We start from the raw sequence: 24,483 nt of genomic DNA, 5'->3' as shown, positions 1-24,483 counted from the left end.
TAAAGGGTAGCATATCCTAACATCTTTTGGGCTTTGCTTTTTTCACTTAGCATGTCCTGGGAAGTACTTCCTATCAGTTAATAACATTCCCCTCATTTTTTTTTTTTTTTTTAAATCCTCATCCGAGGACATTTTTTGTTCAGATAGAGTGGGAGGGAGAGGAAGAGAGAGAGAGGGAAACATCGATGTGAAAGGGACACATCGAGTGGCTGCTACCCGCACGACCCAACCAGGGCCGGGGACAAACTGCAACCGAGGTACGTGCCCTTAGCGGGAACCGAACCCAGGTCTCTCCGGACCGCAGGCCGACGCTCTAACCACTGAGCCAAACCGGCCAGGGCCATTACCCTCATTTTTATGTAGGTCTATGTACTCCTTTGTGGGAATGTTCCATAGTTTGTCCAACCACGGTACTCTGGGTGGGTACTTACTTAGGTGGTTTCCAATCTTATGCATATGTAGTTTTGTATTATTTGAGGTCTATCTTCAGGGCAAGTTCTTAGAAGTGGGCTTGTTGGGTTAAAAGGTTATGTATTTCCAAATTTCCCCTCCATGAAGCTCTGAAGCAATTTCCATTCTCACCAGCAATGTTTTGACCTGTATGGTATGTGAGAGACGGTATCTGATATTTTGGGATTTGCATTCCTCTAATTCTGAGTGAGTCTGACCACTTTTTCATGTCTGTAGGCTATTTTTATCTATTCTGATGAATTGTTTATTCTCGTCTTTCCACCATTTTTCTATCTGGGTTTGTAGTCCTTTGTCCTGAAATTTTAAAGAATCTTTTATATATCAAAAATGTTACCCTTTTGTCTGTGGAAGAAGTTGTGATTATTTTCTCCTAGTTTGTCCCTGTCTTTAGATTTTATTTATGCTACCTTCTGTAATACAATTTTATAAAAAGTAGTCAAATATATCAATCTTTATTGCCTCTGTATTTTAAATCCTAGATAGCTATTTTTTTATTTTTTTGCAAAAGGTTAAAGAAAAATTCATCTCCATTTTCTTCAAGTACATGCATGGTTTCATCTTAATCTACCGGGAGTTCATTTTTGTGTGTGGTATGAAATGAATTTAATTTGATCTTCTGTGATGAGAACTTTAAAGATCTACTTTTAAAGGATGATTTAATGTCTTGTAAGGCTAGCTCCCTAACCCCACCCCAGTTTTTCTTTTTTTCTTTTATCCTCACCCAAGGACATTTTTCCATCTTTTGTACAGATAGAGTGGGAGGGAGGGAGGGAGGGAGGGGGAGAGAGAGAGAGAGAGAGAGAGAGAGAGAGAGAGAGAGAGAGAGAAACATCGATGTGAAGGGACACATCGAGTGGCTTCCATCTTTTGTACAGATAGAGTGGGAGGGAGGGAGGGAGGGAGGGAGAGAGAGAGAGAGAGAGAGAGAGAGAGAAACATCGATGTGAAGGGACACATCGAGTGGCTGCCACCCGCACGACCCAACCAGGGCCGGGGACAAACTGCAACCGAGGTACGTGCCCTTAGCGGGAACCGAACCCGGGTCTCTCTGGACCGCAGGCCGACGCTCTAACCGCTGAGCCAAACTGGCCAGGGCCAGTTTTTCTTTTTCAGTGTTTTCCAGCATGTATGTTTTTTCCATATGAACTCTGGTTTCAACTTGTCTAACCATATAAAATAGCTTATTGATATTTCACTGGGAATACACACACACACAAACACACTGATGTTATAAATTAACTCAAGGAGAACTGATGACCTGTTGGGTTCATCCTTTTCAAGAACAGATGTCTTTCATTTTTTCAAATTTTCTTTGGTTTCTTTCAGGTACATATATGTTTTGCACATTTTATGTGACGTTTATTGCTAAGCATTTAATCTTTGTTGCTATTACAAATGGGATTTTCTCTACTAGTATGTCTTTTAAGTGTTTATTGCTTGTGTAGAGGAAGGCTATTGCTTTCATATGTTAATTTTATGTTCTGCTGCCACTGCACTGAATTCTTTTACAGTTTAAATTTATCATTAATTCTCTGGAGTTTTACTCTCTATTTACTATTACAGCATCTGTAAATAGAGACAAGTTTATTTTGTCTATGCCCATTCTTATGCCTTTGAGTTTTCTTGTCTAACTGCACTGGCCAACATCTCTAGAACATTGTTGCATAGTAGTAGAGATAGTGTTCATCCTTGCTTTGCTTATATCTTAGTGGAAATGTCTCTATAATTTTCTACTACATAAGATACTGGGTTTTAAAACTAAAGCATATATATTTTACGATGATGTGAAAGTATCCCTTCCTTGCTATTTCCTTGAGTGTTTCACTCATGATTGGGTATTCAATTTTATTAAAGGTGATGATATTTTCCCTTAAGACTATTTGTATATTATATATTAATGGAGTTGTTTACACTGAACCAACTTTGCATTCCAGGAATAAATCTCACTTGGCCTTGGTATATTATTTTCTTAACATACTCTTAGATTCTTTTTTCTAACATTTTTTTTTTAAATTTTTACACTCAATAGGTTTTGAGGAAAAATTTCCAACTAAAAATAGCTTTTAAGAACTGGATCAAGATAAATATTGTTCGTAAAAAAATACTGGGATTTTATTTACTTTTATTTTTATTTTTTGGTACGTGCCCCTAGCGGGAACTGAACCTGGGACTCTCTGGTCCTTAGGCTGACGCTCCAACTGCTGAGCCAAACTGGCCAGGGTAACATTGGAATTTTAGTATGTAACAGAATTGGATGTAAACAGGCTCTTATGCATATTTTTGGCAAATCAGTACACATCTAGTAATGTCTAACTTACGGTGGATGAACTGAAGTGAGAATATATTCTAGCTTGGCATACTTCACAGAACAAGATGGTGGGGCAGTACGTACGAACAGGTACACGTATATGTTTCTTATGAACAACAGTCTAGACACTCCCACAGTTTTTATTTTACTTCTCTGTTTACTGTTTGTCTCATCTCACTACCACGGAAGTTCCTCAAGTATAGAGAACTGTTTCCTGCTATATCCCCTGAACCAGACAAACAGTAAGCATTCAATAAATATTTGTTAAATAAATAACTGTGTAGCTGATTACTTTAGAAACCAAGCCCAGACTAATAGCTAATTAAACCTTTGTAAGTTAGCAGTAAGTCTATAGTTTTACCTTATTGTTTTAGATCAGGAACAGGCCAACTCTGTCTGTAAACTGCCAGGTAGTAAATAATTTAAGCTTTGCAGGCTATACGTTCTCTGTTGCAAATATCCAACTCAGCTGCTGTAATGCAAAAGCACTTATAGACAAGACATAAGCAAAACAGCACAAATAAAACTTTATTTACAAAGACAGGAGGCAAGCTGGATTTGGCCCACAGGTGGTAGTTTGCTGTCCCTTATTTAAATGATAATGTCGGCAAAGAAACATTCAGCGATACTTGCTCAAGAAGTCAGTAAGCATCCAGTGGTATTTATTAAGAGCAGTGACGCACAAGCCCGACACACGCCCCATACGCAATGAAGGGTCACAGACAAATACCGGGAGAGACTGGGGCATGTGAGCTCCGAACCAGAGCTGCTGCGCTGCGGGCCGCACTGCACTCTCCGCCCTCCGTGCGGGCGGTGCTACGACGCACACGGCAAGTGCACTTAGCAGGTAAATCTTTCCTTAAGGAATTACTTTCAGTTTTATTTTTCCCAACAGTGCTTGGACAGACCAAAACACACAAACTGGAAGTACTATTCAGACGCCATCACCTAAGTCATACCCGAACACTTGGTTGGGGCAGCAGAGAACAAAGACGGAGGTGAACCGCATCTCCACATTAACCCTTCATCGAGCTGAACTTCTCAGGGTTAATGCCTTTCTAAATCACTTAGCATCTAACTACAGGAACTCACTAAGAACAAAATCACCAACTCTGAACTGCAAGAGCCTCTGACGAAAAATCATTCATCCCTTCTTAAGTAATACTGTTCTATCTCTATGTAATAAATACTCATAAGCAAAAATTCCATTTTTCAAAAGTTGCAGTGGCCAGAGGAAAAACATTTCTTCCCTTCACATGGCTGCAGCTAAGAAATCAACTAACCTAGTATATGCATTTAGTTATCAAAGATGTGACAGCGACAAAGCTGATCAGCAGGGCCTATTGGAGTTTGAATGACGAACACTACCTGATGTCAATGTTACTTCCAGGGATCCACCCTTCCCCTCCAATTCTACTCCATCAGCTGACTTTGGGGGAAAGTGGATAACGTGAGAGCAACGCCTGGGCTGCACAATGATTCGCCTTACAAGTTCTCACAGAAATTGGAGACGGTTCAACTTGACCGTAAGCACTGAAGCGAAAGCCCTGAGCACTTACACGCAGAAGGCAGTGGCCTAACGGCAGCCTTCCGCTGGCACAGGAGGGCGCTGCTGAAAGTGAACGTGAAGTCGCAGGTCCAGCCACGGTGACCGGGCCAGTTTTGTTGGCCGATCTTCCTCAGTGAGGATATCTTCGCCCTGGCTGGTTTGGCTCAGTGGTTAGAGCATTGACCCATGGACCAAAGAGTCCCGGGTTCAATTCCAGCCAAGGGCATGTACCTCGGTTGCGGTTTGTCCCTGGCCTGGTTGGGGTCATGCAGGAGGCAACCAGCCGATGTGTCCCTCTCACATCCATGTTTTCTCTCTCCCCATGCCCCCCTCCCCACCCCCGTATGAAGATAAAATAACCTCGGATGAGGATTTACAAAAAAGATATCCTTAGGGTACTGGGGTATTATTAGGTGTTCAGTGACAAAGATTTGGGTCTTATTCACAAATTCCTTGAAATTAACAGGAGACAGGCTTATTGGAAAGGTTGGGTGTGAATCTGTGTGGTTACACTCAGGGGAGGCTGCTGCTGCCTTTGCAGAGAAATGAGGAGTGTGCCACCGGCCTCACCAGCAAGCCGCGCTGCAGAGGGTGACTCAGTGGTCTGAGCTGTCGCAGGAGGAGCACATTCCCAGGATGCCCTGGGCGTGGCGGGCCTCACAGGAGCCACATCTTCCCTCGAACCCGCGGCCAGGCACCGGCCCACCGGTCTCCCCCCCGCAGGCTGGGGGCTCGCAGCCTCTTTCCTAACCTCGCGCTGCAGTCCAGCCCAGCGCTGCGAAGGCCGCTGGGGGAGTGGACACAAGCGAATGTGGCGCGTCCACTAAGAATTAGGCCTTCACGGGGGCGTCCTACCAAAAATACTTTGTTTTTATGACAAAGACCAACTTGTTACATCGTTATTTCATTTAGCCCCATGGATTCAAGCCAGCATTTTCCCAACTGCCCTCTTTTATGAATTAAGTATTCTCATAAATCACCTAATACATTTCATGTGGAAGTCAGTCTCGTGGTGGGATTACCTGACGCTCATTAAGGCCTTTGGGTAGAAACTAGAAAGGCCCTCACTCAGGCACTCGACAGATGAGTCAGGGATACCGGAGACCAGAGCTTTGGACTTGACTATTGAGGTCACCATAGGCTCTGATGCAAGATAAACCAGAATCCAAATGCACTTACATATGGAGATTCTCAACTTTAAAACACACGTTCTTCGAGTGGACTACCCCAAGTGACCGGGAAGGAGAGGAGACGGGGGCCTGGACCTGACTTCCTTCCTGCCCTACAGGTGGGTGGGCCTGAACCACGTGGCGTCACCTGGCCGGACTCTCTGCGCAGCTCCATTCACCTCACATGTCCTTTACTCCCCCAGCAGCTCTGCGACGTGGATAAAAACAGTTCCTTCGTGAAAAAAAAGGGCCACTAATCAAAGACAAAACTTTAGGGAAAGTCCGTTAAGTGTGAGGACATGAACAGGAAATACGTGCCTGCTTGAGAGCAGGAGCCGCGTCGCCTCTGGGGGTCCGAGGCTCTCGGTTCTCCCCATCAAGGTGGGAAACGCACGAGGCACCACCAGGTCCACTGAGCACCTGCTACACTGAGCAGTGCAGCACACACACCATCTGCACAGTCGTGCAGCTCAGAGGTGCAGTCCGAGGTCTCTGGGGTACAGAAACATCCCCTTGGGGTGGAGGAGGAACACGTGTGTTTGGATAAAACACAGCTTACCTGTCCTCCACCCGGAAGTCCTGACCCACAGCCCTGTCGCCGAGGAGAGTGGTAGGTTCTGACCGTCAGGCAAGTGGAACACCGGCCACCGAGTGCAGCACAGCGAGCAGCTCACCCTGCTGGAGACCTGCTCTGACGACAGGTGAGGCAGGGGCGGGGACCGCAAACAGAGCAGGCAGTTTATATTTCTCTCGCTGGGACAAATTAATAACAACAAAACCCAATTTTATCCCACTCTAACCTATTCTTATTCCTCCTCAATATTTTTCCTCTTTCTAAGATTCCTTTTTTGTTTGAGAAGCTTAATATTTGGCTGCCTTCTGAAGAAAGGGGTATAGTGACAGATGAAAGACTTGTATTCATCGTGTAATTCAGAATAAGGGGGGAATCGACTGCTGTGCATTTAAGATTCTAACAACCTTGCAATTTTGTGTAGTCATTTCCCCCACCCGTTCTTTTAAAGAAATCTGCTTTTATTCTGTTAATAACTAACCACGGTCGCAGCAGCATGGATCCGATTAGCAGTTCTTACGGTACAAAGGGGAGAGAGAAAAAGCTGTGAACGGGGCTGCCAATTTGTCCACCGGGCCCCCAGGAGAAAGATCAGATGAGGCGCCTGCTCGCCGCTTCCCGCTTCCTCGCGGCTCCAGTCACCGGCCGGGGACGGGCCTTTTCCAACCAAGGCGTTTCCTTTCTCTAATGAAAGTCCCACCTGCCTCTCTCCTCTCGTCACCGCTTCTCGTTCTGGCCCCGTGTCCGGACAGCCCTCATCTGTACACACGAGCAGTGCCCACACCCACGCTCCTCGCGGGGGCCCTCTCGCATCTGCAGCAGGAGCGCAGCGGGGCCCGGGGCCTGCAGGGACGGGCACCACACTTCCACACCCAAGGAGCCCGTGGTCAGTGCGCGGCCAGGTTGATGCTGCTTCCGGGTGCCGGATAAGGGAGGGAAAGACACCCAGTTTGGGAATCAATAATGGAATTTGAGGAAAATAAGCCCAGTATATATACATTTGGGGCCCACAGATAAGATGCCAGCATTGTAGGCAACATGGTTTCTATACATTTTCTGTTTAAATATGGAATTGCCAGTTTAGGTGCTAAAATAATATACCATTTCTTAAAGTCTTTAAAAATCCACCCATTTATGATTACATATAATATTGAGAGCTTATTTTTGTGATAAAACTTTAGATTTCTAAATTTTTGGTATAAGACAATTTTTTTTAAAATCCTCACGCAAGGATCTTTTTCCGTTTATTTTCAGACAGAGTGGGAGGGAGGGAGAAGGTGAGAAAGAGAGAGGGAGAGGACAGGAGAAGGGGAGAGAGACAGACAGACAGACAGACAGACATCGATGTGAGAGAGACAGGTCGACTGGCTGCTGCCTCCCACATGACCTGGACCAGGGCTGGGGACCGAACTGCAATTGAAGTACGTGCCCTTGGCCGGAATCGAACCTGTGACTCTTTGGTCTGTGGGCTGACACTCTAACCGCAGAGCCAAACCGGCCAGGGCTACAACAACTTTTCAGAATAAACAGACAGCTAAAATATTGGAACAGAAATCAAAGGCTTCTAACTGAAATCTCCATTTTCCCAGAGGTGCAGCCAACACTCACATTACTTTATTATTTTTAAATTTATAGGTCCTTGGGCGGCCAAGGTGGGAGGCAGCAGCGATGCTTAAAGGGTTGTGCCCCTTCGAAGCAAAGCACAGCCGGGGACGGCCTGGCCACGGGCACGGCCTGCAGGGGCTGGGCCCTGAGCTCGGGCCACAGGGACTCGACGCGGGCGGTGCTGAGAATGCGGGACACAGACCTGGTACCCAGAGGGAAAGGCGGTCTGGACCAACAATCCTTTCATTTCAGGTTTGAAGTAAATGTTCAGCGAGTATGCCTTTGAACTGTCTTTCTCGTGAACAGGTGTTTTTATCTTCCTCTGCTTGTCACTTTCTAACACCGGGGGCACATCACTCATGTGTGGATGTAATGCAGGTCCCAGTCCCCGGCTAGGACGTCCCCACTCCACCTTCATCCAGCCAGTGCTGACTGGCTGCGTGGACAGCGGAATGTCATCTGGGTCATGGCTAAACTCTCTCCATAGTAAATCTGTTCTTAATGGACCATTTCTTTGAAGATAGGGTTAGTTATTAATAACAGACATCTACTGCCCTGGCCATCTACTAGTTTGGCTCAGCGGCTGGAGCGTCGCCTGCGGACCAGAGAGTCCTGGGTTTGGTTCCCACCAGGGGCACATACAAAAAAAAAAAAAATTAAAAAACAAAACAAAACAAAAAAAACACCTACTAAAATGATGAGATCATGAAAACATTGGCCAGTAAACAATGCCAGAATTTTGCGACAAACATTGATATGGCACAACTTGTGTGTGTGATAGGCTGGAAGGAGGCGGGGGCGACAGAGAAGATATCTGCTTTAGACGGGCACACCGTACAACCACTGTTTCAGGTCTGTCTGTAAGAGAGGGGACAGGAAGTAAAATACTCTCAGAGTGAAATCTCTGAGGGGGAGGGGACTGGGATGATCCATAAATGTGACACACAATGGCAGAGCGATGGCTCCCAGCCCGTGGGAGGAAGGGTTATGGAAGTAATCAATTCTAGAATGTTCTTTTCTTGAATTCTGGAGAGTTCCAAGAGAACTGTGAGCTCTTTAACAAATAAGTCCAACATTACTGAGTGTCTCTTTCTTGCCAGGCAGTGTCCTTGGCACCAGGGATAAAGAGGAAGCCGGTGGGGCCCCCGGGCTGGGCGGAGGGCCACACAGAGCAGGCTCGCGGGCACGGAGGGTCGGTGCGACTCTGCACAGGAAGACAGTGGAGTCTGCCAGGTGGGGAAGGGACGGGCAGTACTGCAGGCCTGAGGCTCCGACCCGCGGCGGTGCCCCTCGTGCTGAAAAGGGGGGCTGAGCTAGTCCCCCTACCCACCTCTAGTGAGAAGCCATGACACAGCATCGAAGACCAAAAACTACACACGGAGGTTCAGCTCTCTAAACATTGTTATGCCTTTTTTCAAGCAGAATTTAAATGTGATTCTCAGATTGTGTGTGAAATGAACTGAAAGGAACAATTGTGAAAATAGGGGATTTTATTACTAACCGAATTAGGCCTGAGACTATGACAGTTATTTTATCACAGAAATTTTTTTTCCTGTGACATGATTTCAACTGAACCACAACCTATTTATAGAAAGTTCAGGGAAAAAGGGGCATACATGCTACCCTTAAAAAAAAAAAAAAAGCAATTTATCCCTAAACTCTTCTATGACCTAAACACACATTCAGTAAGAATAGCAGCTTCCTGTCAAAACCAGACACCTGGGACACTCGGCAGGAAGCGGCCCTGGCCCCGGTCCCTCCCGTCCCAGACACTCTCTCCGCATGGTCCTGGACGCCACACTCTCCCGGAGCTCACCTGCCCCGCTGCGGCTCACTTCCTGCGCACGGCCCGGGTCTGCGTGTTCCCGGGTCTGCGTGTTCCAGGGTGCGGCCCTGGCCGCGGTCCCTCCCGTCCCAGACACACTCTCTCCGCATGGTCCTGGACGCCACACTCTGCCGGTGCTCACCTGCCCCGCTGCTGCTCACTTCCTGCGCATGGCCCGGGTCTGCGTGTTCCAGGGTGCGGTCCTCAGGATTCTCCCCAGTTCTCCCCTCCTTGGCTACACATGACACCCCGCGAGTGCTTTCGGGAAGGATGGGGCAGTACCAGTCAGACCAAGCAGGTCAGCATCTCTGGGGCGGGCCCAGCCCCAGTTCTTAGCACTGTGTAGCCAGTGCTGAGAACCTCGACCTCCCTCATTCGCTAGGTCAGAAGCTCACAGACCAGCAGCTTCAGAGTCCACTAAGAAATGCAAATTCTCCAGCTCCACCCCAAACCTACTGACTCAGACACTGGGTGTGGGGCACAGCCATCCAGGTTGTCCCAAGCTCTCCAGGTGATCAGGATGCAGGCCAGGTGCCCCAGGTGATCTCATTTAGAACCCCAATGACTCACAAACCTATCTCCAGCCTAGATGTCTACTCTGAATCCAAACCCAGCTGCCTATTTAAAATCCCCCTATGGATGCTTAACAGACATCTCAGATGTAACATGTTCAAAACCAAACTCTAGATTCCCTCTTCAAACACTTGCTCCTTCCTTTGTCTGCCACTGTACAGAATCACCTTTATCAATTTCTTGGACCAAAACAATTCTGCCTCCCCCCGCGTCTACCCACACATCCAGCCAGCCCCACCCTCCTCACCCAGGCTACCACAGGGGCCTCCAGGCCAGGCCCCCTGCTTCCTGCCTGGCCACCAGCAGTACACTCTCCACTCCGCAGCCCGAACGTCCTATTGGACCACACACTCCCCTCCCTTCACACTTAAAATATTAACTCCTATTCATAACACAGGAGGTCTTACAGAAGCTGGCCTTGGCTCCGGTCTAACCTAACTGCCTACCCAATGTGCCCCCCGCCCCCTCCCTGTCATACTCCAGCCCAGTGACACCCTGGGTGCCCCTGCCCACACACGAACCACATTACTGATTCAGTCTTTACACTTGGTTTTTGCTGCCTGGACCCCTCTCTCCTTCGTTCACTGAGACCACAGTTCAAACATCAGTTTCTAAGAGACCCTTCCCTAATCACTGCTATCTAAAGAAACAACTGGATCCCCCACCACGAACAATACCTGACAATAAATTATATCGTTATTTGCTTATTTCCTGTCTTTCCTGCAAGAATTCAAGCTCCACACAACAGGGCCCTTTGTCAGTTATGTCTAGTATATTTCCCCCAGTTCCCCAAAACACGCATGCAGTGTAATATCCATTCAGAACTTTGCTGAATTAATGAAAGGAAGAGACCATAAATTAAAAAAGGAACAAAACAGGCAACTGGGTTAGTTGGCCTTCCTCAGGAAATCACCTGATTTATCCAATAGCAAAAGTGCAGCATGCTACTTCTGAAAACCCCACAAAAACCCACCCAACGCATTCGCACATCTGGCATCCGGCAAGGTCACAGTCCTGGCAGTCAGCTATATGCATTTAATGTCGTTTGCAAGTACAAACTCCTATGTCACTTTCTGTTTGGAAGGGAGGATATCAACATTAACAATCCCCGGTTAGATCATTTATAAACATGCAGATGTGGATTATTAAAGATTAATGCATTTCAGTATTGGTGTCGGCATTCCGTTTGTCTCATGCCGAAACCAATTCTGTTCCTCATTAGTCAATGACAACCCATATCACCCTGTTATGGAAGAGAAATCAAAGGTGCAAGTGTGTGAACTGAGAATAAGTGATGAAACTGATTAGTAAGAGACTGAACGGCTATAATCAATCAACACATCGTCATAATCCCGGCCCCGGGTTATCAGGAGACAGGGCAATAACATAACCCTCTCTGCAAAGTGGTTGTGTCCCCTTCACAAGTGATACTTACTCCCGTTAGAAAACACAGGCACACAGATCAGAAGTTTCGGAAATCAACACTAGGAACATCTTGACTATAAGTACTATTTATTTTAGCATCATTTTCTAAACGATTCTGGACGTTTTTACTCCTAGGCTGGAATCTGCCCGACAAGCCTGTGAGCCTCTGCACCTCGAGTCCCTCAGTGGAGACGGGTCACCCAGCAGGCCGACGCCAGCAGCGGCGCACGGCTGGGCCGAGGGCATGGATTCCATGAAGCCTGAGTTTAGGGAGGCGAGTCTACTCAGCTCAGGAAATGAAAACAAACAGTACTCAGGGCATCTGAAGGGCTTCTTCAGTGAACGGTATACAAAATACTGGAGAGGGGGGCGTGGGCCGCCGGGCGACCACAGACACATCAGTGGCTCGCTGCCCGCCTCCCAGGGCGAGGACGAGGCACGGAACATCGCCTGGGTGACACAGGCTTTCCTGTGCAGAAGACCGAAGAAAGGGACTGAGAGGGAGAGGGGGTGTCAACTGGTGCACAACTCAGTTAACTAGGGAACGAAAGCACCGGAGGTGTGCACTGTGAGGAAATCCTAATGACCCCTGATTTCTGAACGTGGGGAAGGAGAAGCAGAAGCAGCTTAACTTTAAATGTGTTGGGACGGAAGAACCGAAGTATTTCTGCTTTTGAAAAAGGGAAGAAATGCTTATTCCCCAATGATCAGAAAACCGAACCTGAGTTGAGGGCCCTCTAAACGGAAGAGTAACTCAGAGTCTGGAGCAGCTGCTTCGAGCCAAAAACGTGGCTGCAGGTCAGCAAGGGGGCACCTGCTCTCTTAGAAACAGAATATTCCGGCCAGAACAATGAGCTTCTACAACCAGGAGCCTGGTCTGAATTTGAGGGGAGGCGCTAATAACTAGTAACTCAGCCATACAGAGCTGCAATGGCATTTATCTAGAAGTCAAATATATTGTTGCTTTCTTAAGTGTTGCTAAGCACCATTTGGAAAGGATCTGCCATTACTGTTTTCTATAACATACAAATATTTTACTTTGTAAGGGAGAAAAAGACTGGCTGAAGTTCTCTTTGGTTTGCAGAACTGCTGAATTGATGTTTTCTGGGCTGCCACAGATTAAAAACACCATATATCAATGGCATTTTGTGTTTAAGAATTTTCCTCCTGCTCAGCTTGCCAATAAGCAGCATGCATCTTCCTTACAGCAAGCTGTTGCAGGGTTCCCACTTTGGGAGAAGCCAAAAAAGAACACTTGATGAGCATTTTAAAATAAGATTACCAGGTAGGGTGACTGCAGGCTTTCAAATAAAAAAAATTGGCATTACATGCAATGCCATTTTAGAGATTATACTAATGTTATCATGACAAGAAACTGGGTCAGAACCACTATACAGAAATATAGTCACCATTTTACCCTGAATTTTATTAAGCACAATACATTAAACAGTGGAAAATTTTCTTATATAAGATAGGTTAGGCTTGACCCCTAAGAGTTCAAAATATCAGGGGAATAGGTTTAAAAAAGAGAAAAACCCTGGTTCGCACCCTCTGGTGTTCATTTTATAGGCACTAATCTTGACAAATTAGACCAGGAACCATCATTTCCTCTCTCTAAAGTCCTTCCTGCTCACTCCAACATGTGACTGACTCCTAACTGCAATTCATTTTTCTCTTTCCCATTATAGCATCCTCCCAGAATCTACTTGTCTGAGTGTCAAATTAAGCATGAAAATTCGTTTTCTGACCAGAATATCTAGTTTGTGTGTGCAGTTACATCGGCTCCTACCCAACACTACCCAGCTCGACGTGCTGAGGAGGGCAGAACTGGGTGAGCATCGCACAGGACACTCTGAATGCACCACCGTGTTTCCCGAAGAGGTGTTCTCCCTATTTCATCTAACAGGTGCCACCCTTTTGGGAGTTCACTCTCTAGTGTCTAAGATTTCCCGGAGGGGTACTTCACTGTGGCTGGCTGGTGTGCTGGAGGCCTGGCTCACGTTCCGGGAACTGACGTGAGAAAGCTTCAGCGGGCTGGGCTGAATGCAGAGTACCTGGGGCTTGGTGAGCTCGGAGGACGGTCTCTGGGAAACCCCTTCCTACAGGCTCTTACAACCTGTGATCCTTTCCGAAGGACATAACTTAAGTTACTCCCAGGTACGAGTCTGCCTAAGCAAGGGGCCTGGAGCACCGGCTGCTGCGGACCATGGGGAGGCCCCGGGAAGCAGTTCCGGGTGGAGGCAGGTGAGCAAGTGTGTTCACGGGGGACACGCTGCAGCCGACCATCAGGCAAGCACAGGAGGGCTTGCTGGAGGAGGAGGCATGAACAGAGAAAGATCTGCTCTTGACAGATTCATGAAAGACTTCTCTCCCCTCAGTCGCTCAGCTCTTAAGCTGCCCAACCCTCGGCCAGTCTAACAGCAGAGCACATAAAACCTAAAACGGGGGAGTTTTATTTTTGATGGAACTTTCTTTCGGTCTGTGATGGTCAGGAAGACGTCACTGATGAGTCTTCTCAGGACAAACACCGGAGCTGTGGGAGAAAGAGAGTGGCCCGGCCACGGCTTCCGTCGCGCGCCACTGCGAAGCCTGCCCTGACCTGTGGCCTAATCGCTGTGGCCCCAGCCTGCTGCAGTAAGTGCCAGCTCCACCTGGCACGGGCTTGGCACAGATGCCAAATGCTGAATAAAGACCGGGGGATCTGTTCAGGAACTGACAGTTACTGTCCTCAGATATGACAAAAACTGATGAACTACCCTCAGCACTCTGGACACTGAAAGTTTTATAAACAACGTTTGTCGGGCTCTGAACAGTCAACATTCGCCTGCCCATCGCCGTCCGCCACTGTATATTCACCCTTCTTAATATTTAAACACTGTGGCTGCTTACAGCACATGGAGGAAAAGCTGACAAAAGCCTTTGGCCAATAAAATAAAAATTTTAAAAAAGTTCAGCTCGTTTGCATTTTTGCTGTGTTAGTAAACTGGAATGGCGAGACAAGTGACACCCACACGCACCAGATCTGACGCGGTGCGGCGGCGGCTTCCGCTGTGCGGGACGGCCAGGCCCCGAGGAGCCCCCGAGACCGTCACACCCAGCGGCCAGACTCCTTAACCAAAGGAAACCACTCTGGATGTAGCCCAGGGAGCAGGCAAAAGTATAATGTCACAGGGTAATTTATTAGAAGGGAAAAAAGTTTGATATCATACATTTCAGAACCAACTGCATCGACTTTAGATTTTCTTGATCTCAATGTGTTTGTATCTACGTGCACATGGCCAGTTAAAAAGAGAGATTCCATTTCTCTTTCTAAATATAAATACATCAATATAAAAGAGGGAGGAATGGAAACGGTAAGTGGAAAGAAGAACACTGGTCACGGCGTGGAGAACGTGGGACGTGTCCATCTCTGCTCGAGTGCGTGTGGAGGCTCCACTCCACGCCAGGGCAGAGCCTCCACCTTCCCAGTGCAGAGAGCTGCCATGCTGGAGCCGGCAACACGCAAACAAAGGACAGAATCCACGCGGCTCCACGGCACAGAAATCTCCGTCCTGCTCTGCAGAGAAGGCAGGAAGGAAAAGCCCGCTGAGTTAGGGATGAGCCCAGGCGACGCTGTGCCAGTGTGTCACAGCAGTTGTTCCCATGACACTCACAATGTTTGTGAGGCAGCATGACAGGAGGGCGAATTTGCAGTGGGTGGAGGAGAGGTTTAACAGGCAAGAAACAGACTCAGCCATTTGGGATGCTTTGCTGGGCTTTGTTTATCTAGCTCTGTGACACTTCTCATTAGCTGTCAATTTCATTTGCCAGGGCAGAGATGGAGAAAAATGATTGCTCTTTTTCAGCAAACCCTGGGAAAGCAACACTAGGAAGAGCCCCCCACATTTTGGCTTTACCTCACCCGGCTATCAGCCACACAACAGCTGCGCATTTTAACAATGACTTGATGGAGAGACAATGATTGAGAGAGCAAATCTGTGACGCGTGGAGAGGCAGAAGCAAGATACGGTGGGAGGCAACAGGAGAGAAGTGAGGTCAGAAAACAAGTTAGTCCCGGGAATGAGAGGAAGGAAGGGGGAGAAAAGAAAGCAAAAGGCTACGTACAGAAAAACCAAGGGAAATTCCAAACAGATGTTTCCAAAGCAGCAGTGTGTGTACCTTGCCCCGGGTGGGAAACCATGCAATCTCTCCCCGACATTTTTGTTTCACTGGTACAGACTCAGAAGCAAATGAAGGTAAACTGTGAATTACCTTAGGGCTGAATGTACAGATTAACACAATTCAAACAGGGATTAGAGGTGAAAGGAGGAGGTGAGATGACTAACCGGGCCCACTTGTTCTCCAAGGAAAGGTGTCTTTGCATTTAGGTAAATAGAAAAATTTAAAAAAAAAGAACTCTTTATGATCATTTCTAAAGTGTGGCTTTATTACCTATGACCAAGTTCACACAAATACATTTTTAAAAAAGAAAGAAAAAGGAAAACAGAGGGCATACAGGCCAGAGAGAGGGAAATAGAAGACCATAATTTTTTTTCCAACAAAAAACCTACATGAATTTTTGAGAAATCCTCTTAAAATAACACCATATAAAATTTTTATTAAGTATCTGTCGAAAAATATTCTGATGAGGATGTTGGAATAGACTTAACTGCAGGAACAGAGTAGAGAAATAGGCAGTATCAGGGCTCAGATCATGGACCATGATGACCAAGAGGCCCAGGGCCTGGTGCTGCCGGCTCTGGGGCCCCTTTGTCTGGGTTATAAAGGGCGCCCTTCTCCCAGAATAGCAGCCTGAGTCACTCTACCCCTCGGCCCGTGTCCTGTCCAATGAGCAGCCTGCTCACTGCGGGTGGCAGCCCGGCCAGGGAACCTAGAGGGGGGTATTGATCTTAGCTGGCTGATGTCTCAACACATGCAGAAAGTGTGAGCAATAACCTGGGATTCTGAACTGCATCTATTATTAACTTTCATGATAGACTGCCCGCCTATCACATCACACAGATCAATGTGCCCAAGATCTGAGTGAAGCAGATTTAGATTCTTATCTTCCCTTGGTGTCTGGTCTCCTCATAACCTTCTCAGAACTAAACCCCCAAGAAGAGCAACCGCTGACCTATCTTTTTTTTCCAAGTTAGAAGAAAAACAGATTCAACTTTGTGAAGATATATTATGATTTTATGGCTAGTTCTAGCGTTCCTACTACATAACCTCACTAAACACAGCAAATCATCTCTGGAGACTTTATATACAGGAGTCCCCCTTATTTGCGGCTTCGCCTTCCACGAGTTTTAGTTACCTGTGGTCAACCATGGTTCAAAAATATTAAATAGAAAACTCCATAAACAAACAACCCATAAGTTCTAAACTGCACGCCGTTGTCAGTAGCTAGATGAACTCTCCTGCAAGGTGCTCTGTCCCGCCCGGGACACGAACCTGCAGCTCCTCTGCCCAGCGTCCCCACACCGTAGACACTCCCCACCCATCAGCCACTCTCAGCTGGTTATCACACCAGTCGTCCTGGTATCACGGTGCTTGCCACCCTCATTTTACTTAATAACAGGCCCAAGCGCAAGAGTAGTGACTCTGGCTATTGATAGATGCCAAAGAGAAGCCGCGAGGCTTCCTGTAAGTGAACGGGATGCATGTGTACGCAGGGTTGGCACTATCTGCAGGGGCAGGCACCTGCTGGGGGTCTGGGACACATCTACCCCCCTGGGTAAGGGGCTGCTGTACATCTGAGCTGTACAAGAACAGCACTGGATGAACACTCAGGAGACTGCTGTTCCAGACAGCAATTACCACGGACAAGTCTCTAGACTCAGCTCGAACAGTAACAGCAACCCTAATCACAATTACCAGGCACTGAATGCTCACTGGGTGCCTGCTTTATGTGTGTTATGTACTATTTACAGTAACCCTACGAGATGCGGTTATTATCTTCACAGACGCAGAGACAGACACAGAGAGGTGCAGAGACGTGTCCAAGGTTACACAGCTAGTAAGCGGCTATAAAGTGAGGAGGTAAGAGCAGACGACTATGAAAGTCCATCCAGGTCAAAGGCCATTTGTGATTCCACTTGGGAGAAAGGTGAACAAATGCCCAAACTGCTGATCAGATTTTCCTCTTAAAATAACACTAACATTGAGCAATGTTCTATTTGCCACGTTTCACATAATTCCATCACTATACAGCTTCACACTCCACAAGGCGGCTGCGGATTTACTTGACCAGCATGCCTGCAAACACGAGGGCCCTTCGCGGTGACTTCGCCCCTGTGCTGAGTTTCAGTGGCTGGCGCAGAGCGCCGCGCAGACACAGTCGGGGCAGACTTGGGGTGCCGAAAGGACAGTGCAGGCCTGCGCAGTTAGCTTTCTGACACAAGATTAAAATACAAACTACATGCTGTAAACACTTCTAAGAAAGCTGAATGCTCTCTGCTGAAACTCACTTCCCCAGGAAGCTACAGAGAGAAAGAACTCGGGGAGCCCAGCCCGCAGTAGCCTGAGGGAGCAGCCCAGTCCTCCGAGCAGCTTGAACCCTGCACAACCACGACTGAGCGCGGACTCTGAGGGCGATTCCACCTGCTGGCCCCCGCCCCCGCCCCACGTGGCAGCCGCGTCCAGGTGAGCTCCTGCGCTGGTCACGTGTATACAGCATATCAAAGTCCAAACAGCAAAACAAAAGCTTCGAAATCCCCATCTGGAATGATGACCATATGGACAGAAACTATCGGATAGTGAACTACCCATGTCAGGGATTCACATGAAAAACTACAGTATTTTTATACCTCAGAAAAGTTTTCACTTTAGGAAAAAGCCCTTTGACCCAAAAAGGAGGGTACTCTGCATGGGCACATACGGGATTCACACATGACTCCTCAATGTCGAGGTAGGTGACGCCTGAAAACCATCTCAACACCAACCCTGCCCGAGGAACTCCGCAGGGTAGAGCAGCCCCAGCTGCAAAAATGTTAGAAGCTGGTAAGTCCAAGTTTTATTACAATTACCATGAGGACAAATATTTTTGAAAGAAAGGTCACATCAAAATGCATTAAAATTAAAGCTATATCCAAAACGGGGACGATCCTCAGACACATACCATTCGGTCAAAGGCAAGTGCAGAAGAGCACGTGCAGTGCGGGCGACCGCTCCCGCCCGTCTCCCTGGTGTACGCCTCTGTCCACTGCTGCCCCGCAGCCGCCCTGACATGCTCAGCAGCGTCGCAGCTTGGACGGCAGGGCGCACAGTCATTCTAAACACGATGCAATTCTACAGAGCTCAAAGCGAAATAAAACTAATGACAGATACTCTATAAAAGTTTGTAATAAAATTCTTTAAAATTCCCCCAAGCAAAGCGAACGATCAGAAAACATTCGGAGAACATCTGAGGCGGGGGTTGGGGGGGTGCAGGGCTGCAGAGAACGCAGGGGCACACATGGGGATGCTCCACCGCTGGTGACCTCCAATCCCAACACTGGGGGTGTGCTCACGAGGCTTCACTGTTATGTTTCATAACTAGCATGCAACATATGTGCATATCTATGTTCATACACATATAAAACATCCCATAATAAACATCTTTTAAAAAATAAAAGGAATAGCCCAGATGGTGTGGCTCAGTGGTTGAGCATGCAACAAGAGGTTGTTAGTTCGATTCCTAGTCAGGGCACATGCCCAGGCTGTGGGCCAAATCCCCAGCAGGCATCATGGAGGAGGCGGCCAATCAACGTTCTCTCTCATCGATGTTTCTAGCTCTCTCTCCTTCTCCCTTCCTCTCTCTCTAAAATCAATAAAGAAAAGAAAATAAATAGCCTGGCCAGTGTGGCTCAGTGGATTGAGCATCGTCCCATGGACTGAGAGGTCCTGGTTCAATTCCCGATCAGGGCGCATGCCCGAGTTTCAGGCTTGATCCCCAGTTGGGGGCGTGCAGGAGGCAGCCGATCGATGTTTCTATCTCTCTCTCTCTAAAAGAAGAAGTCAAAAATTAATAAAAACATATTTAAAAAAGAAAATAAATACTTTTCTGACATAAGTTTAGGCAAATGTTCAAATTGAAGATATCAGAGTGGTGATTTTATTAATTGAGTGCTTCCAGTCATTAGTTGAGTATCTTTAGGAATTAGGACTCCCACATGCTTTGGTAAAAATTTACAAAGTTATGCTCCTAATACATGATCCCATCACTAGATTTTAAAATAGCAAAAAAAAAAAAGGTAATGGAATATATATTGCTATTGATGAACATTAGCTCTCTCTACTTCAGAGTGAAACAACAATTACTGAGACTGAATACCTGGAATACTTGCAGGAGAAATTGGGCCTGATCGTGACTGGTTGCTTCCTACAGGAGAGCCCACTGGAGACGGTGACGGGCCCCCAGGGATGCTGGAGAGATGGGGGGATGCGTGTGGAGAGAACGGTGACTGGGCCGGGTTGCTCTGATCCCCCTGGCTGCTTGTGGACCCAGATGCACTGACGGCAGAGCTCAGGGTTGCTTCCGTGCCCGTGGGGAGGTCATCAATGGAGCCAGACAGGTCCTGCGAAGAAAGAAATAGTATCTATTTATAGAGGAACACATATTGGACAATATCTGATCAAAACTATTTGAAAATCATAACAGCGTCCCTTCAGCAATAAAGTTTTTCTAGATAACACCCAAAATTCAGAGCACGGCCACTTGTTATTAGAAAACTTTAATGAAGTCTCTCATAAGTTGAACCATAAGATCTGATCTATCTCTAAGAAGTGAATAAAGTTGTACTCCATAAAACCATCCTACAAAAGTTTTGCTTTCAGCTGTCAGCCCCCAGTCCAACAACCCATTCAAAGAGCCTCGGGAAACAGCAGCGAGGTGAGACGTGCCATCTGCATGGAATGCCTGATTCTTAAAAGATCCCTTCCCCAACTGAAAACAGGCTTTGGATCCTTTTATTTAGATGTCAACATTGGAGGACGGTTTGGGTTTCAAACCAGGATATTCAAATATAATAGCAGTCAAAATTTTAACCAAACCCTGTGGTGAAAAATGATCACATTTTAAGCAATCGCATAAATGCCATTATAACAAAATAGTGATATTTTTATATGATATTGTGAAAATAAATCCCTCTGGAATTATGTTGGTAGAAATGAATCCTAATGGTATGCCTTACTTTTCAAAAAAATTATTTTTATTAATTTGTTTTTGTTACAGATGTCCCCCCCCCCCCCATTGACACTCTCCTCCCCATCCCTCCCGCCCCTTCCCCAGCTTTGCCGTCTGTGTCCACTGGTTATGCGCACATGCGTATAAGTTCTGTGGTTTCTCTCTTCCCCCTCAACATCCCCTCTATGCCTTACTTTTATAACAACTAGAAGCTGAACAATTTTTAATGCCATCTAATTTGTTCATAACACCCTCTAAGGTAGTTATTAAAATCCCCGTTTGACAGACACAGAAACTGAAGTTCAGAGCGTTTGTTATTGCCGAGAGCCACACCGCGGAGGACAGATGGCACTCACTGAAGACGATGGAGGGAGGACGAGAGAGCAGAAGGGAGGAAACTCCTCTGCACGCTCATCAGAATGAGCAGAGGGCAGAGACTTATTTTGGTCTTCCTCCCCGCTGTGGCACAGGGCCTAGCACAATGCCACCGCCAGCGGGTGCCCAGGGCCAGCCTGCCGCACGACTGGCCTCCCCTACACTGGGCCTGCAGCGCCGGTGGAGGCCGAGGGGCAGAGGTGCGGTAAGAAAGCTGTCTGGGTAACCCAGGACTGAACACTGAGGCACGCAATCAGAAACACAGAGCATCTTCGATCTGAACTGATTCCCTCCACCCATTCAATTTTATTAATGTTTAACTTTCCTCAGTGCTTACTACTGAAACTTCTATAACGAGGGCTTTGAAAACTAGTGGAGGAAGATGCTTGGAATTTGAAAAATGAATCTAGACCAGGAAGCACACCAAAGGGGCCACATACAGCAGAGCTGGTTACAGGGTCCCCAAAATGTCGCAAAGCAAACTCAGGACTGAGATCCTGGTTTCCTGGAAAGTCTATCTGTTAAGCATGTCCTACAATTAACTTCTCCTTTTCTAACACCAAAATTGCCAATGATTAAAAAATATATTCTAAAAAACAGGTGATGAAAATCACACACAGACACACACACATACACACAGAATGTTTCAGAAAAACAAAATTTTCTTGCACCGAGAATAACGTCTTTCTAGGTAAAATGGAAAGCAATTCAACTGTGCTTATGAATAAGAAATATAACGGTTATAAAGTAGATTGAAAATATCACTCTAGAAAAGATATCATTAAATCTTCAAAATAAAATGGGGGCAAATTGAATCATATCTTCAGAATTCAGAGAAAAAATATCCACATTTCTACTCAGGCCACATGATACGCATGATGTTGCACATACTTGGCTGGTAAGTCACCGCATTCACTTGATGACCAGAGAGCTGGACTCAGACTTTCCACTGCACACAACGTGGGAAGCGGGTGGAAGCGGAGGAAGGCTACAGAGCAAGGAGCATCTGCACACATGCAGACGGTGCTCAAGGCCCGCACTCGAAGCGGTGAGCTCAGCTCCTGGACACAGAACTTGAGCCAACAGAAGTGAGCGCGCACACAGACCGGCGCGCCAAGCGGGGGCAGGGCAGGATTGTGCCCACCTTGCCTACCCTCCTGCCCAGGCTGGACGGGGCTTCACTGGGCGGGGCCTCAGAGCTGGGGGTCCTGCCCCCACGCCACTCCCCTCTTATCCACATGGAACCGATTCGTTCATTGCACAGGGACACACCAGTGTGGCTTTTTAAAAATATGTTTTATTGACTTTTTGAGAGAGAGAGAGAGAGGAAACGTCAACGTGAGAGAGAAATATCAATGGGCTGCCTCCTGCACGCCTCCTACTGGGGATTGAGCCCAAAACCCGGGCATGTGCCCTGACCAGGAATCGAACCGGGACCTCTCAGTCCGTGGGAGGAAGCTCAATCCACTGAGCCACACTGGCCGGGCCAGGCCTGGCTATTTATTATTATTATTATTTTTTTTATCCTCACCCGAGGACATTTTTCCATTTTTTGTTCAGATAGAGCGGGGGAGAGAGAGAGAGAGAGAGAGAGAAACATCGATGTGAAGGGACACATCGAGTGGCTGTCACCCGCACGACCAACCAGGGCCGGGGACAAACTGCAACCGAGGTACATGCCCTTAGCGGGAACCGAACCCGGGTCTCTCCGGACCGCAGGCCGACGCTCTAACCGCTGAGCCAAGCCGGTGGCCTGGCTCTTTAAAGCAGGGCATTGCCATCTTTGGCCTGCAGGCTAAAAATCAGACCAGACCTGCATTTGATCCACCCGCAAGCCAAACATTTTTAAATGACTCAAAAAAAACCCCCCCAAAAATGAATTACTATTTTGTGATATATAAAAAAAATCTGAAATTGAAATTTTGGCATCCATTATGTTTTAGTGGAACATAGCCATGACCACTCCTCTGCCTGTGGCTGCTTTGGGCTGCAAGGGAGAGCAGAGTGACAGAGACCTGTGGCTAGCAGGCCTGAAAGGGCCACTCTCTGGCCCTCACACAGCAGGTCCGCAGAGCCCCGAGCTGAGAGCACCGGACTGTGGGGCAGTTTTTTTGTGTTTCAGAAAAAAACGATTGATAACTAGATATGAAATCATTCTCTTCGATTATACTAGATATGGAATTAAACAGAGAAAACTTAATATTTTAAAAAATCATTAGTCTCAATTAAAAAAAAATCATTACTTGAAGTTAAATAATTCTATGCAAATCTCTTCATAAAAAAACAAACTGCTGCTTTGCAATTTTTAAATTCTCTGCACGACCTATAAATTCCTTCCATGTCCTCCCTCAACATTCCACGCTACGGCTGGAAAAGTGACTCGGACGGGTGTCAGGACAGCGTCGTTCAAGCAGCAGAGCCATGGAAAACATTTCTGCTATTCAACACACTGATCAAGGAAATACCAAGAGAAACATAAAAACGGTGGCTTTCTTAGTGTTCACGTGTCATCAGAATTTCAGTGCTGACTAGACTCGGTGCAACAGAAGAGCAGTAAAAAGATATAATTTCTATATTACTGTTATACACACGCATAGCTTTTATATGTAAATTACAGAGAAATACTCCCGCCCTGCAGACACTTAGGGTATCCGTATGTACAGCTTATCTTACAACACGTTAATAAAAGAAGTTCAACAGCGGTTTAAACATTCAGCCTAGTTAACAAAGAAGCTCTGTAACTAATACTCCTCTGGAGGACAATTGAGTCAGCAGGGCACCAACTCCATTCTTCTTTTATAAGTACGATCAGATCTATGATGCCTGTAAAGAACAGAGAGGCTCGCTGCATCTCATTCTAACCGAGGCACCTTCAAGCTGCAGTGCTTCCATTCATCTTGCTGGGGAGCTGGCAGGTGAGGTAATTGCAGGGAGGACTCCTCCGAGGGGCTGGAGCCCCCGCCCCACCACGCTCCTTACATCCTTCCTCTTCAGTGCCGGAGTGATGGGAAGGCAGAGACTTCATGGGCTCAGGCGGAGTAAATTCAGTATTTTACCATGACAATCTGATTTGGCAGAACCTTGCTAATGAGTTGGGTTTTCAATATCTGAAATCGCTCAGATTACAAGATACTTTCCAGCACACCAAAAATAATCTATAACTCCTACTACTAATGGTTCATTTATTTTTAGAAAATCCATGTCTTAAAAAAGGTTGTTTTGCTCTAAAAATTTAATTTAAATGAAAGTTTTCTGCAAAGACCCACGCCCCCTCTGCCTGTGTAAAATTTTCATTCTAACCCAAGTGACAAGTACAAGAGATTTCACCGTGCTTAGAAGGAAATGCCACGGGAGAGTAACAAAAATCCTATCAGACTCTGACAAGAGAAACACTCAGGAATTAACAGAGAGCACAAAAATGTATGTTCCTGACTCGATACAGTGGGACAGGGTGGGCGTGGGGTGGG

The 24,483-nt window shown here is 46.8% G+C and overlaps 1 protein-coding gene across 7 annotated transcripts in view; it reads right to left on the bottom strand.

Annotated features, from left to right (window-relative positions):
* Positions 1 to 24,483, bottom strand: part of ARID1B (AT-rich interaction domain 1B) — a 413,931-nt gene that overhangs the window by 96,097 nt on the left and 293,351 nt on the right. For all 7 annotated transcript variants that reach the window (XM_036249054.1, XM_036249055.1, XM_036249058.1 and 4 more), the window contains exon 5: positions 19,790 to 20,033. In XM_036249054.1, coding sequence (XP_036104947.1) covers positions 19,790 to 20,033 — 244 coding nt within the window. The remainder of the gene's footprint in view (positions 1 to 19,789; positions 20,034 to 24,483) is intronic.

The sequence above is a fragment of the Molossus molossus genome, unplaced genomic scaffold (assembly GCF_014108415.1).
Source record: "Molossus molossus isolate mMolMol1 unplaced genomic scaffold, mMolMol1.p scaffold_m16_p_8, whole genome shotgun sequence".
Classification (NCBI taxonomy): Eukaryota; Metazoa; Chordata; class Mammalia; order Chiroptera; family Molossidae; genus Molossus; species Molossus molossus.
This window is presented reverse-complemented; position numbering and strand designations above follow the sequence as displayed.